At 52.5% G+C, this 14,907-nt stretch overlaps 1 protein-coding gene across 10 annotated transcripts in view; it reads left to right on the forward strand.

The window, feature by feature from the left end:
- FBXO42 (F-box protein 42) overlaps positions 1 to 13,475 on the forward strand; it is a 49,134-nt gene extending 35,659 nt beyond the window's left edge. For 7 of the 10 annotated variants that reach the window (XM_082328850.1, XM_082328853.1, XM_082328859.1 and 4 more), the window contains 6 exons: positions 8,016 to 8,169; positions 9,204 to 9,314; positions 9,577 to 9,673; positions 10,739 to 10,795; positions 11,272 to 11,388; positions 11,543 to 13,459. In XM_082328850.1, coding sequence (XP_082184976.1) covers positions 8,016 to 8,169; positions 9,204 to 9,314; positions 9,577 to 9,673; positions 10,739 to 10,795; positions 11,272 to 11,388; positions 11,543 to 12,640 — 1,634 coding nt within the window. In that variant the 3' untranslated portion in view covers positions 12,641 to 13,459. Of the gene's footprint in view, positions 1 to 5,818; positions 6,264 to 8,015; positions 8,170 to 9,203; positions 9,315 to 9,576; positions 9,674 to 10,738; positions 10,796 to 11,271; positions 11,389 to 11,542 lie in introns of those variants that run through there. The other 3 variants (XM_082328858.1, XM_082328852.1, XM_082328856.1) reach the window with 3 other exon arrangements.
- Positions 13,476 to 14,907: the final 1,432 nt, after the last annotated feature.

The following is a 14,907-nucleotide window of genomic DNA, read 5'->3' on the forward strand; positions in this document are numbered from 1 at the left end:
TGCTCGTCCAAGTTTGGCTGACTGGAGCCAAGGTATTTGCAAGCTGTCGGGAAGCTGTGAGACCAGCCAAGGCATCTGTGAAACCTTCTATTTTACTTCCTTTTCAGGAAACAAGGCTTAAAAATATGCAAACGGGCGCCCCAGCCACACACACTGCTTGTTTACATTGGTGTTGTCTCAGATATAATTAATGCATTGCACCAGCGAGGAGGCTGATAGCCTGAACCGGCTCCTGCCTGAGGCTGGTGCCGTCATCCCAGACGCTGCCCTCGGCGAGAGGCGCGGGAGGCACCGAGGTGTGGTGGAGGTTTGTCTGTCCGTGAGCTTCCCGGTCATTTGATATCGAGTTATTCCTTACTGCTCCCAGATCTCTCCCAAAGCCCTCCCTCCTCAGCAGCTACATTCACCTTTGGAACCAGCTCCGTTTTGGGGTCAGTGAAATAAAACCCCGCTATCCCATGGCTAGATAAGTCTTGTCATCTGGGAAGGAGCTTTGAGGAGCCTTCGGAAAGGTCCTGCTCGGAGGCTTCGGGCAGGCTGTGCTGACACCTATCGGCCAGAGCTCCTTCCAAGGCATCCGAGCCAGCGGGCATGCGTCCCGACTCAGGGTTTTCCTTCTTTAAGCAGATGCTGCTGTTGTGCCTTTGCCTTAAGGTCCCTGTCCGCCAAGATTATGTATGTAATACTCAAGATTGAGTAAGCAACATTCGCTTTGCAGTATATACCCTAGCCAGCTCGATGTGCTTTCAAAGACTCTTCAAATCCTCGCACTGCGTAGCCTGATTTTACATCCGTCACAAAAGCATCTGCGGTAAAATCTCCTTAAATTTGGTAGGCATGCGGAATGACGAAGCACTAACTCATGCTTGTCTGCAGTCCAAAGGGTGAATATTTATTCCTGACATGAAATATTTAGCAAGTTTGGCATTAAGCGCTGGATTTACCGGAACGAGGGAGAAAAGCACGCTCCTTGTGTGAAGAAAGCGTAGTGCAGGAACCGATGGCTTGAAAATTACAATGAAGGGGAAGACAGCAAGCGAGAGAAGGGCCGGTTCAAAGGAAGATGCAAAGAGCCGGACTGAATATCCCTTCGTGTGTTGTACTGGGGCTTTCAGTAGGCAGATGTCGGGTTTTCACTAAGTAGCTGCACTTTCTTTGCAGCAGATCTTGAGACGAGCGTAGCCCCGCTCTTCCCAACGCTGAGCTTTTTGCACTTACTCAAGTAGATTTTTCTGACGGTGCCCACAGGATGCTCTTTAAAAGATGCCTGAGGTTTTTCTAGCCCCGTGGTGGCTATAACCTCACCAAATTACACAGCAGCCATTTCCCGAAACACCAGTAATTTTGGGGTTCTCCGACGTCTGCAATGCCTCTGCCGCCTCCCTCGTGCTGTGGCCGATGAAACGGGAGCATGACTTGAGCGAAAAGTGTGGAGCTCAGCAGAGCCAGGGCACGCTCCTCCGCTAACCCACACATACCTCGGTCCCTTCCCTACAATTATCCGGTTATTACGGCCTTGTGTAGTCTGATACAGCAATTTCCATCGCTCCGTTTGCCTCCTGGAGGGGAAGACGAGTTGCAGGAGCAATGAGAAAGGAGCAACGAGAAAGGATCAACCCTTTCTCTCCAAGTGTTGAGCTCTTTAATTAGCATCAGAGCTGTTTTGTGTAGGATGTCAGACTGTTACTCAAATCACTTGAAAGTCTGCAGGGTACGGTATCGCTTAAGGGGGGGGGAAACAAGTATTAAAGCGGAGAGAGGTGGGTCGCTGGCTGGCGTTTTGATTCCACCCACCTAGAGGGCAAGGCAGCTTTTGCAACAGCGGCACCCTTTACCGCAGGGCCAAATTTGCATTTCCCAAAAGCAGGTGAGGTGATTGCGAAGAGGATTACGGGGTGACCTCACCGTAAGGAGCACTTGGCACCTTGGAGTGATGCTGCCGGTGAGAAACGCTCAGGGTGGACCCTAATAAAACCTTTCCTGCAGCATGGAGGTGCATGAATTGCAGGGATCCTCGTTTGCAGCTATTAAGAGATAAGGGGGCAAAGCTCCGGGGCGTTCTGGCACTCTTATCTCCTTGCTGTTTGCTCAGCTTGCTGTGTAAGGACATTTTTGCCAAGCGTTAGCACAGAGTGACTCAGTAATCCTGTTGCACAGGGTTCAGAGGGCACTGCCTCTCCTTTTCAACAGCTTTATCGGGCTCGGAGTTGTGGCATGTAAGAATTACCCAGGTAAAAAAAAAAAAAAAAAAATTACGGTGACATTGCAAAAGCTTGGAGGTGACTTACCCTCCCCGGCGGGGATTTCTGCCTCTACCTTGTAAGGATTGCAAGAAAACAGACCTTTGGTTCGACGCCGTGGGTTTGACTGGGCTCGTACCATGAGTTTGTGTCATTGTAGGGTGGAAATTCAGCACTGAGAGAGTGGTGGAAACTTTTTCTGTGTGTAAACGTCAGGGGTTTGGTTACGTACCCCTGTAACTTGCCAAAACCCCTCTGCAATGGTGCACAGATATCTTTCCTACGCTACCCGAGAGGTATTTTGCAGGCAGTGGATGCATGTGCCTGCAAAAGTTTTGGCTCCCTGTTGGGGAGACAAATGGGATCTTGTTCAGTTTTTCTTTAAACTCTTGCAAAGCCGAATTCCTGTCTCCTTCCAAGCAAGGAATTCTTTTTTTTTTTTTTTTTTTTTTTTTTTTAAGCCAGATTTGAGGGAACACTAAATCACATGTGGCTTTGGTAAGGGAAAATGATACTTTCCTGACTCTTAAAAGCTTTAAGGTTTAGGCAGACCCGGTCAAAGCCGGTCTTGAAAACGTTTGTAATCCCCGTGCCCCATTTTGAATGTCTCGGGGATAAAAACAGGTGAGCGTCAGATGCCGAGGCAGCTGAGCAGCGAGTCCGAAACGTTGGGGTTTGGCTTAGGGAAAGAGCCGGTGTGCAGCGTGCCACGGAGATGCCCGCAGTTCTCAGAGGAGCTCTCCTTTGGCGTCTCCCAAATCCGATGCTAATGCTGGGATTGCCGGGATGCTCGTCCTCTGCCGGTCGTGCCGTATTCCGGCCTCTGGACCGCTGCTCCCCAGCTTGCTTCATCTTCCCTTTCCGAGACCTCGCAAGCTGCTGGCAAGGGAAAAGCTTTTGGGCAAATCTGCAGACTGCTGCGGAAAAATCCCGGCTGGCTTGGGAAGCAGAGGGACTTATTATTTTCCTTCTCTGGTTTCCCTTCCCATTGAAGGAGAAAGATTTGGGGATTTCAGGCGGTCATGCAAGCTTGGGATGGACCTTCGCGTGATGGAGTGTAGGCTAGGTCATCCCTCGGCAGGGGTAGATGATGGTGCCGGGGTGGATGAGGTTTCCAGATCAGGACCGTGATTCGGCATCGTTAAGTCTCTGCCAGCCTAAAAGCCGGACTGATAGATCCAGGCTGAGCATCGGCCGGTCAGTCGGAGCAGCGCAGCAGGTTTCACCCTCTGCCAAGCTGTCGGGGAGAGCACGAGCTCTCCCTTTCGCATCCCGCTCCCCCGGAGATGTACGCGGTTTAAAACGGCGACGGGACAGCCGGCTCTTCTCCCAAGGAAAGACCTGAGACGGGGCTTTTGTAAGTCAGAGGCAGAGTGCAGTTCAGGCCAAGCCATCCTTTTAGCCTCATTTCTGCTGTGACATCCGACAGCTGGGGCAATTTTTTTCCCTTCTTAAAAGGAATTTGCTTTTTACTGCTTCTTTTTGACTCTCCCTAAGCAACACAAGCTCCTCGGGGTGAAATCCCACAAAACTTTTTGTTCTTCTGCAGATGGGTTATACTGAAACGCTCCGACGCTGCAGAGGCACAAACCATTTGGGAAACGCCAGCGCTGGTCACCAGCAAACGTTGCTTTTCGTACCTGACTGTGCAGGTTCAGCATCTCCCTCTGGCTTTTTCCTTGGGATTAGAATGCGCTCTGCTGATAATATACCCACCAAATTAAGTGCATCCTTGTGATGGGACGTAATTTGTTGAACAAACGTAATTTGTTTGCAGGGAGAGGCTGGCTTTGGCAGGCAGCTGCCGTGTTCCCAGCGTGGCTTGAGCCACGGCAGAGCAGGACCATCGCCTTCCCCCTTTTTTTGCTGGTGCAGGTAGTGGCTGTTAGCCCTGAGCCCTTCCCCGGGAAGGTTTCCTATGCCTTTGGTGTGCAGATTGCGGGCGGCTTTTGAACCTGGGAGCTTGGCTTCCTTTGCACATTAAAATCCACTGGCTGCTGGATGAGCTCACTTTAATTTCTCGGCTTTGAAATTGGAAACGCGGCTGTGGGCCTGTTTTTGTTTATCCTGGCGTTTTGTGTAAATCGAATCGGCTGGCGATGATGAAGGCGATCAGCTCGCTGGAGTCGTAGGGAGAATAGCATCGTCTTGCTGGAGCTACGGCGGCTTGAGAAATCCATCGGATCCGGCAATAACGGCCCCCGGTTGTTATTAGTAGCTCGCATCTCATCTATCCAGAAATCTGCTGTAATAAAATTCCCCCAAATTTATCCCCTTGACACAACCCCAGAACTCTCCGTATCTTAACCTTCCCCCCAAGACGGTGCAAACCCTTGGCTCTGCTCCAGCGCATCTCTTTTACAATATTTCCCCAAACTATATCGATCTGAACCCTTTCATCTGGGTAATCCCATCAAATCAGGCACTGTGTGATTTTTTTTTTTTTTTTTTTTTTTTGCCCCTCTGCTTCGTTTTTATTTTAAGCTCCACTTGGTATTCGTTCTTGGAGTCACTCGGGGCTGCGTCTACCATAGGTAAAAGGCTGGTCTGGAAATTCATGTTCCACGTGCCCTTACAGCCAGGCTTTTCTTTTGTGGTCGCTGAACTCTGCGTATGCTGCTCTGCTTGTGTTAGACGGCTGAATAAATGGGCTTTAAAAAATGCTTATAAGGACAGATCCTAAATAGATAGCATCCAGAGCTCGTGTCAGAGGTGATCAGAGGCTGGCATTTCTCTTCCAAACATCCGTGGAAGCTGGAGACCTTTGTTTGTTTGTTTTTTGAAAAGTATGTATCTGCTTTGCGAGCCAGGAAAATCCATCAACTGGAAAAAAAATAGCTCGGACCAGCTTTTAGCTACTCATCCCGACTGAATAAACGGCGTCAGCTGTAAAGAGATGTTGCCTGCTATGTTTAGGAGTAGTTAATTGTGCTAAACCCTCTGCGTGCTTGAATTTTTATCCCCAAGGAAAGATAATCTGATATTGGGCTGGATGGCGTTATCAGGGTGTGGAGCTTGGAAACCCAGCGAGGAAGAGTCCTCTCTGCGCTCTGACCAAGGCAGCGGTTGAAACCGGTGCAATTAGCTAACGATGTTCCTCTGCAGGCACTTCAGTCCCTGGCGAAGAACAGAAACCTTTTCATTTGCAAGCGTGACCCCGGAGAGGAGGAAGCCCTCCCATGTCAAGTGTGTTCTGCAAGCCTTTGAACCGCAGCTCGGCACATCCTCTGAAGAGCTTGGACTTTGAGCAGGAGGCCCCGCGTAATTGAGCCGTGTCCCTTTGATGTCCCTGCTGCCGTCCTCCCTGCGCTCCTCCGCATACTTGAGACCTGAAGTCACAAAGGCTGCCGGTCGGTCGCCTTCCCCCTTCGCCTGGGCAGGGCCGGCGTTGCTCTGCCTCCCTTGAGATGCTCCTGCCCTTCCCGGGGACCCGGCAGCTCTCCCCGCTTCAGAGATCAGTGGCGTTAATTCTCCAGGTTTCAGCCGCTCTTTGTCCACGTGTTTCTACTCGAAGACAAGATCGCTGAAGCCATCTCTGGTACGACGAGCTTGTGGTGCGTCTCTTTTGCACAGAGCATCTGTAGATGTCCCAACTGTCTGGTTGGAAGAGACTTTGAGAGGCCAACTCTTCCTTGACTTGCAAAATTCAGATTATTTCTTCTTTCCTGCATTGCAGAATGAAACTCTGCTCACTTACACCCGTACAACATCCAATAACAGGCAAAGCTTCCTGAAAAACCAGGGCTAGCCTCTGCCCTGGGCTGTTTACATGGCGTTGACTCATTTGGGAACCATCTCGGTGTCCGAGGCTGGGGTTGACCTTCAGGTTACAGCAATAGGAGGGTGGCTTTTCTCACTCTGCAGCATCCCAGCCCTTTCTGAGCAAAGTACTGATGTTTCTCCATCCTGGGCTGACACTAGCTAACCCTTTTTGTTTAAAAATAACCCAATTTAAACCCAGCACCTTTCACCCTGTGGCGTCCTCGATGGAGAAACCCAGCCAGCCGATTCTCTACAAGTCAGGTAGAAATGTTTCTAGCAATCTAGTTTGCGATGCCAAGCTTGAGAGAGCAACTTTATGCTCTGCCGGGGAAATATTTAGGCTGGAAACCTGCTGGTGTGGAATAATGAATTGCACGCAGCCACGGAACGAGCCAGGAAAACTGGAATTTGGGAACAAAGAGTAACCAAATGTGACCCTCTTCTGGCACTCTTGTCTTTAAGGAGACCTTGGCCCCAGCACAAGACTTGTTTCCCGCAGAGCTTTATTCCCTTTTTCCCCCCACAGCTGTATACCTGAGAGCAGCAGCAAGATGTGCTCTGGCCCTGGGGAGAGGCTGAGGGACCCTGCTGCCATCGCCTCTGCGTCTGGCCGGGGGTTGCTTTTTGGTTGGGTTCTTGCCACCCACCACCTGGAACCCATCGCAATCAAATTGCTTTTCTCAGCTGCAGCATCTTAAAATAGCTGCTCTGGTTTCTTTTAAAAATAGTCTCTGTTCTGCCTGTCATTACCTGCTAAAAATGTTTCTCCAAGTCCTATTAGGACATCGGAGGGGAGAGGGTGGTTTGGTCTATCGGCCTTTTTGGAGAGGGTGACGGTGCTTCTGCGGCCACGTGCGCAGCCTTGCCCTTGAGCTGCCCCCGGTTCCCGCAGCCGGGCACGCGCATCCATGTTTTTCGCGTGATGTATTTACGATTATTTTGAAAGTGTGACTGCAGAGGTGGAGGAATCTGCCCGGTGCCGGTCGTGGGAAGGAGGATGCTTGCATGCAGCTTTAGCTTTTCCTTGGAAGCAATTCAGCACCTAACACATCAGTGAGGCAGTGACACAGCACCTCTGGCTGCTGGAGCAGGCAGGATTTGTATTTTTGCAGCGGGCCGTGGCCAATTTGCTGACATAAATTCAAAGGGATCCCATCCTTTGATAGCTGCCCTCGCAAAGGGGCTCGTTGCACTGAAGTTGCTCTTGCTTCGAGCCGGTTAAGGAGCGATGCGGTGGCCAGGGCACGGACCGCAGGCAGCGGTGGTGGTAACGGAGCAGCAGTAGGTTGAGAGGGGAGCTCAGCGCTTCGCTGCGCTGCAGGAAAACCTTCGGGATGTACGGCGTTTTCGCAGCCCGGCAAATCGCAATGGCACCGAGCCCAAGAGGTCGCGTCGTCTTGCTCGTGCAGGCCCTGCTCAGGAGGTCCCTAGCCCAAGCGGAGCCTTTTGAACCTCGAACAAGGCAAGGAACAAAATCCCTTAATAATTTTTAGGGGAGCACTTCATTCTGCGGCCTTGAGGAGCGATTGTTAATTCACACAGCAAAGCGTTTAGGGTTTAATCCTGCCGCTTTGCAAAAAACGGGGTTCGGTGCATGAGTACCCGAGCGATCTGCCGTGAGCGACTCCGGATGCGTTGGAATTGGTATTCGTTCTCCCTCCTTCCTTGGGGAGAAGTTACTAGGTATTTGGAGGTAATTATTGCTTTTATTCAGTGCTAAAGCAATAATTTCCAGGGATACATTAGAAAGCTAGCAATTTCCTGCCAGTGAGTGACAGATGTTTTGCCATACATGAGATGTGCTTTCAGGCTCCTACTAATTACGATGACACAAATTGGCAGCAGTTTTTCTTCCCAGGCTCCCAGCTCTAATTTTGCCTTTTTTTCTGCTTTTTTTTTTTTTTTTTAAAGGTGGAGTCTCCGTGTTGTCGCCCCTCAGTAAAACTGATGCGGAGTTCGGTGGCTGTGTTCAAGCGTGGTTTCCTAACCTTCCCCTTCTCTCTCCCTGCCCAGGTTCGTACCCCTCGCCCAAGGCTGGGGCCACGCTGGTGGTCTACAAGGACTTGCTTGTGCTTTTCGGTGGGTGGACGCGGCCGAGCCCTTACCCTCTGCACCAGCCAGAGAGGTTCTTCGATGAAATCCATACATACTCACCCTCCAAGAACTGGTAAGAGCACATCTGGATTCGAAGCCCGGGCTTTGATCCTGTAAAAATGTGTCTGTAATGCAGCTGGAGGAATGCCGGAGGGGCTCTCTCTGAGCCTGCCTGGGACTGGCTTGTAGGAAAGCTTGGTTTCCTAAGTGTGTCTGCAATGCTCTTACTGAAACAAAAAAAAACCAAAAACCCAACCAAAAAACCCACAAGAGCACAGCAGAGACCTGGGCACGCTGCTGTCTGGCATCTCTTGGGTGGTGGTCGCTTCCGTATGGCCCTGGACTCGTACCTAACATATGCCAGGCTCCCCGAGTGTTCCCATCCATCCAGGTGGGAAATCTGGATGTGAATGTTTTAAACCCATAATCGATTGGGCTGCAAGACAGCGAGGTCTTTGAGGAAAGCGGGAGATAAAGCCTTAACTCCTGGAGGTCTTTTAGTAATGGTCCAAAACTCAAAGCTCCTGTGGCCCTCCAAGGGAGACATGATAAAGCAGCGACCATTTTAGTACAGCTCTCTGCCTTTACAGCTCCTGAACTCTTAATAAAGAATCCAGCAGTGACCGCGGAGATGGCAGGAATTTTCCTTTTCCCTTTAAACACCGTTCGGGCTGGTTTTAGACCAGGCTTTCTCCCTGATGCTTGTGTGTGAGAAAGGAGCGAATGCTGTATCAAAGCGGCGATGGTTCCTGCTTCTCTTTCATTGAGAACTTTTCATCATCAAAAGTGTCAATTATCCAATGCACTTTTGGGCAGTGTCATTAGAACGCTGTAATTAAACCGCGTTGGAAATAATTCAGGGCGAACTTAATTGAAAGAGGCTATATTTCCAACTTGGCCTTGTGACTTTGTCATGCTTTAAAAATGTTTAGCGCATTAGTATTTCTAATTAGTTTCGTTATTATTTGGATCTTTGGAGGTTTGCCCTGAGGTTTTCCTCTGTAACATGTTCTTGAGGAGTTTGCCGGCCCCTGGGATTTTTCGCTTTGCCGTTCATCCAGCGCTTTCCTACCTGATGGTGAACGTCTTCCTCCCTCTTTCCCCCAGGTGGAACTGCATCGTGACCACCCACGGCCCCCCTCCCATGGCAGGACACTCCTCCTGTGTCATCGAAGACAAAATGATCGTCTTCGGGGGTTCGCTAGGATCTCGGCAAATGTAAGCTTGGGGTGAGGGTGTTTGACAAGCGCTCCTGCAAGCGAGGAGCGTGTTGTGGTGGTCCCGGGGTAGCTCACAGCATTTCAGAAGGAAATCTCCGCAGGATCTTGGGGTCTGCCTGCTGCCTTAGCACACCCGTCACCTCTCACGGTGAATCCCCTCAGCGCCAGCCTGTGAAAAACCCAATTCTGCCATAAACCCGTGTTTCAGAGACCCAGAGGGCCTGGTTGTATCGTCAACGCTTGTTGTCTCGTCCTTGCAGGAGCAATGACGTCTGGGTGCTGGATCTCGAGCAGTGGTCTTGGTCCAAGCCCAACATCTCTGGGCCCAGCCCTCACCCGCGAGGTGGCCAGTCTCAGGTGAGCTCTCCTTCGCTAGCTCAGCACCAACACACGCTGCCAAAGATAAACCAGACACGGCTTAATTTCCAGCTTCCAGGCAGCTCTCTGCAGGTCGCCTGAAAGCTAGCGCCCCATTTCCAAGTTATCTTCGCAGCCTTTGCCCGACGGGCCCTTGTTTTCTCTAGCCATCTGTTCTGCGAGGGTGCGCTTTTAATCTCCCTAACACTCAGGCAGGTACCGTGCCGTGTCTTGCACATGACTCAGAACTCTAACGAGCATTTCTAGAAAACAAATTGCTGTTTTCACCCAGCGATCATCCCCCGTGGCATTTAAGATCAATGAAGTGTTATCACAAGTTGGTTTGGCTTGGGGCCCTTTTGATTGCTCCGCTCTCCTCGTTTTCGGTTTGAGCGACTCTGGATTGTACCCGCTCAAAGCACGGGTCTGGCAGTGCCTGTTTTGTTGCCTGCCTGGGGCAGGGAGCTCATGGGAGTCACCCGACTCGATGCAGGTGTCTCTGTCGCAGCTGGCATCCCTGCCTTCCCTTCGTGGTCCCCAGGAGGACGGCCGGTGGTGCCCAGCATGCAGATCATCTCAGCCTAGCAGGGCACGCAAAAGAGATCGGAGAGGTTGTGTTTGAACGTGCCTTTCTCTCCGTCCACTGGAAAAGGAGACTAAGGGACTAGCTCACCCACCACCAGCATCTAACAAATACTGCTGCAAGCACGTGCCCTCCCAGACAATCCTGCCTTCACCTCTTTAGCGAAGAGGGGCGTCGAGTCCCTTGCCGTTTGGCTCAGCTTCAGGAAGGGTAATTGCTCGCCTCTGTGAGAGGAACAGGTTTGTGAGCCGTTTGGGACAAGGCAGTGGGGTGAACCCTGCATCCCGCTTTGCCTCGGGCCCAGCAAAACCGGCTCTCCATCCCGGCTCCACTCTTCATCCCGGGGCGGACAAAATTCGGCAGCGTCTGCGCGGCTGAGAAGCCGTAACCTGGCTCTGCCAGCACTTAGAGGCTTTGCCGAAAGCACCAGGGATGGTTTCACATCCTTCCCGGTCTGAAACACTGTTCTTTGCCCCCTCCAGATCGTGATAGACAATGAAACCATTTTAATCCTCGGTGGCTGTGGTGGTCCCAATGCAGTAAGTATCCTGGGGGGAGCGCGGGCACGAACTGCGTGTGTCTCGCTGTAACTGAGCCCTGCGTGCTGGACTGGGGAGAGGGGGACCCCGCACGTTACGCGGGTGGCGTTTTATCCTGCAAATCTGGGCACCCACATGGTAGGTTTTCCAGAGAAGCTGTCTAGCTGTTGCTAGAGCTGCTTTAATTAAGAAAAAAGCACCCCAGGCGCTATCTGAGCAGCTCGCTGAGATTAATTGAGCTTTGGAAGAATTAGCCCTGATTTTATACTGGGATAGAAGATGGAGTTGAAGGGATTTGTCCGTGGCCATAGTAGGGTGTAGTCGCTCCTGGGTGGTCAGATCCTGATCTGGGTCACCATTCCTCTGCCTGCAGCAGCAAAGCACCGCTCCTAACCTCTGATGGGATGATCTCAGCAGCAAACCGGGCTCCTAAATCTCAAACCGGGCTCCTAAATCTGTCACGCTTTTCTTCACAGCTGTTTAAAGACGCCTGGTTACTGCACATGCACGCGAACCCCTGGACGTGGCAGCCGCTTAAGGTGGAGAACGAAGACCACGGAGCCCCGGAGCTGTGGTGCCATCCTGCCTGCAGGGTACGGACGCGGTGGGGTCTCCGCTCTCTCGCATACATCCCTTGATCTTTATTGCCTGCCCAAAATGCTCCGTACCCCCCTATTTTTTCCCCAGTACAGCACAAAGGGTCATCCTGCCGTTTGTAACCTGTTCTCTCCCCTTCTCCTCCTTCAGGTGGGACAGTGCGTTGTGGTCTTTAGCCAAGCTCCCAGCGGGAGAGCCCCGCTGAGTCCCAGCTTGAACTCTCGCCCCTCTCCCATCAGCGCCACGCCGCCCGCCCTGGTTCCCGAAACGCGGGAATACCGCTCTCAATCTCCCGTCAGGAACACGGACGAGGCTCCCTGCGTCAACGGCCGCTGGGGCACCTTGCGACCCAGAGCGCAGAGGCAAACCCCCTCGGGGTCCCGGGAAGGCAGCCTCTCCCCAGCCAGAGGAGACAGTTCCCCCGTACTCAACGGTGGGAGTTTATCGCCCGGAGCCACGGCGGCCGGCGGTGCCTCCTTGGACAGCCCCGTGCAGGTCGTATCGCCCAGCACGCCTTCCGCGGCTGAAGGATACGACCTAAAAGTGGGGCTCGCCCTGGCACCGCGACGGGGATCGCTGCCGGAGCAGAAAGATCTGCGTTTGGGATCCGTCGACCTGAGCTGGGAACAGAAACCGGCTTCCATCATCTGCCAGATGGACGGTGTGGAGGGCAGGACAGTCGGTGCGAGCATGAGGAACCCCCCCGAGCAGACCAACGGCATCCACACGCCGCCCCACGTCGCCAGCTCCCTCCCGGGGGCCGTCTCCCCCGGCGCGCTCCGGAGGAGCTTGGAGGCTGTCAAAGCCCTTTCTTCCAAAAGCTCCTCGGCTTCTGCGGCGTTGAGCCCACCCCTGGCTTCTTCCCCGGGCTCCCCGGGCGCCGAGACGGGCTCGGCGGCGCGTCCGGGCTCTACCCAAGGCGACGGCCATTCCTTACCTCCCATCGCCCGCCGCCTGGGCCACCACCCTCCCCAGTCCCTCAACGTGGGGAAGCCTTTATACCAGAGCATGAACTGCAAACCCATGCAGATGTACGTGCTGGACATTAAAGACACCAAGGAAAAAGGACGAGTCAAATGGAAAGTGTTCAACAGCAGTTCGGTGGTGGGGCCGCCCGAAACCAGTTTACACACGGTGGTGCAAGGCAGAGGGGAGTTAATCATATTCGGTGGCCTCATGGACAAGAAACAAAACGTGAAATACTATCCCAAAACAAATGCCTTGTACTTTGTGCGAGCAAAAAGATAATGCGGCCCGAGCCCTTCGCCGCCATCACCTTCTCCCCTCCCTCCCCGCGGCTCTTCCCTCTCCTTTCCGAGCCCTTGCTCTGTCACGCAGGCGTTCAAACTGTGAATTAGGGAGCAAGAAACCAATAAAGTCCAAGCAAAACCTCCAGCGCTGCCCCGCCAGTTCCCAGTAAGACCCCAGTAAAGCAAATCGTGTTTACAGGCAGGGAAGGAGCCGCGCCGCTGCCATCCAAGCCAAGGATTTGGGGTGAGCAGGTAGGGAAATCTGCCCTCCAGTATCCTCTTGAGGTTGGTTTTTATTTGCCAGGGGTTTGAGAGGCTTCGTATCTCTCCGAAACTCCTCGCGGGATGCGAGTAAAAGTGGTTTTATACAAACAAACCAAATACCGGCAGGCAGGCGGCTGTCAGCTTGCACGCACTGATTATTTCCGTGCTTGACTCCGTAAGGAAAACAACAGCAATACCCCACCAGGAATCTGCCAGCGCTGCAAACCTTTGCTCGACACAAACACGATGCCTTTGTTTGTTTGTTTGTTTGCCTCTCACCCCTTTGGCCTGCCACTCTCGTTCCTGTCCTCCGGACGGGACCGTAAGAAGGAACAAAGGACAGTTTTTTGCATCAAAATGCCAAAAATATTAAGAATTAGCCGGGCGTTAGCATCCTCCCCTGTGCTGCATCGGGCTGGATCAGGCTTTGGGATCAGCCCTGATCCCTGCGGATCAGCAAAAAACCACGTGGTTTACTCTAAAAATCCCATTATTCCCCCAAAGCTGAGAAATTTGGCTGCCGATTCCCTTCTAGACTCAAAGGTTTTTGTTTCGCTCCACACCGCAAACCCGGTCAAGGCTGAACCAGCACCTCGCAGCCTGGGAACGGGTTCTTTTTCCAGCCAAAAGGATGAATATTGGTAAATTCGAGGGCGCCAGCAGCCCTGATAGCCGTAACTGCATCTCATCTTTGCACGTGCCTCCTTCCGTAAAGACTAAAACAAATTAAAATCCGAAGGGATTGAACCTGCGCGTCTGTCTGGGACAACGTCCCTCCTTCCCTTGCCTCTCGAGATGCTGGAGGGGGGGGGAAATGGGCGGATTCTGCCAGGTTTTGGTCAACGACCTCCAGCACCCGAAAAGGAGGGAACCCTCCCCAAACCGGCAGCGCCATGACGTGGCCCCTTTTCCCCTTATTTTTTTTCCCCCCCTCCGTCCCCACTGAGCTTTTTGCCGGTCAGAGCCTTAAATCGCATCCCAGCCGCGTGGGGATGGGGAGGGCTTTGCTTCGTCTGTAAATAAATCCCTCGTTAACTCCAGCCTCTCCCGCTCCGATCCCAAATGGATTTGATTTGTCCTAAGGGAAGGCAAAATGCAATTTTTTTCCCCCAAAAAACCTCAGGAGCACCCAGGGTGATCTGTGAAATATTTCTTCTCCACTTTCGGCCTCGATTCCCTTTGCATGTCTTTTGTCGTCCACCCCCAAAAAAAAAAAAGAGTCAAAAAAGGGACGGACGGCGGATCGGCGTTGGGTTGACGTTCTCCCGGTGCGGAGCATCCCTCCAGGGGCGTTTTCCCAATGCTTACGTGGTCTCCATCCTCAACCAGTCCCAAAATCCCCATAACTGGTCCCAAAGTCCCCCTAACTGGTCCCAAAATTCCCATAACCAGTCCCAAGGTCCCCCCAGCCAGTCCCAAAATTCCCATAACTGGTCCCCAAATTCTCTCAACCAGTCCCAAAATCCTCCCAACCAATCCCAAAATACCCCTAACTGGTCCCAAAATCCTCCCAACCAGTCCAGAAATCCCCATAACTGGTCCCAAAATTCCAACCAGTCCCAAAATCCCCATAACTTGTCCCAAGATCCTCCCAACCAGTCCAGAAATCCCCATAACTGGTCCTCAAATCCCAACCGGTCCCAAAATCCCCGTAACTGGTCCCCAAATCCCAACCGGTCCCAAAATCCCCATAACTGGTCCCAAGATCCTCCCAACCAGTCCCAAAATCCCCATAACTGGTCCCAAGATCCTCCCAACCAGTCCCAAAATCCCAACCAGTCCCAAAATCCCCATAACTGGTTCCAAGATCCTCCTAACCAGTCCAAAAATCCCCATAACTGGTCCCCAAATCCCAACCGGTCCCAAAATCCCCAGAACTGGTCCCAAAGTCCCCCCAACTGGTCCCCAAATCCCCCCAACTGGTCCCCAGATCCCCCTAACCGGTCCCAAACCCGCCGAGCGGCCGGGGCCTTCCCCCCTCGGCCCCCGGCGGCGGCGGCA

The sequence above is a fragment of the Platalea leucorodia genome (assembly GCF_965183815.1).
Source record: "Platalea leucorodia genome assembly, chromosome: 17".
Lineage (NCBI taxonomy): Eukaryota > Metazoa > Chordata > Aves > Pelecaniformes > Threskiornithidae > Platalea > Platalea leucorodia.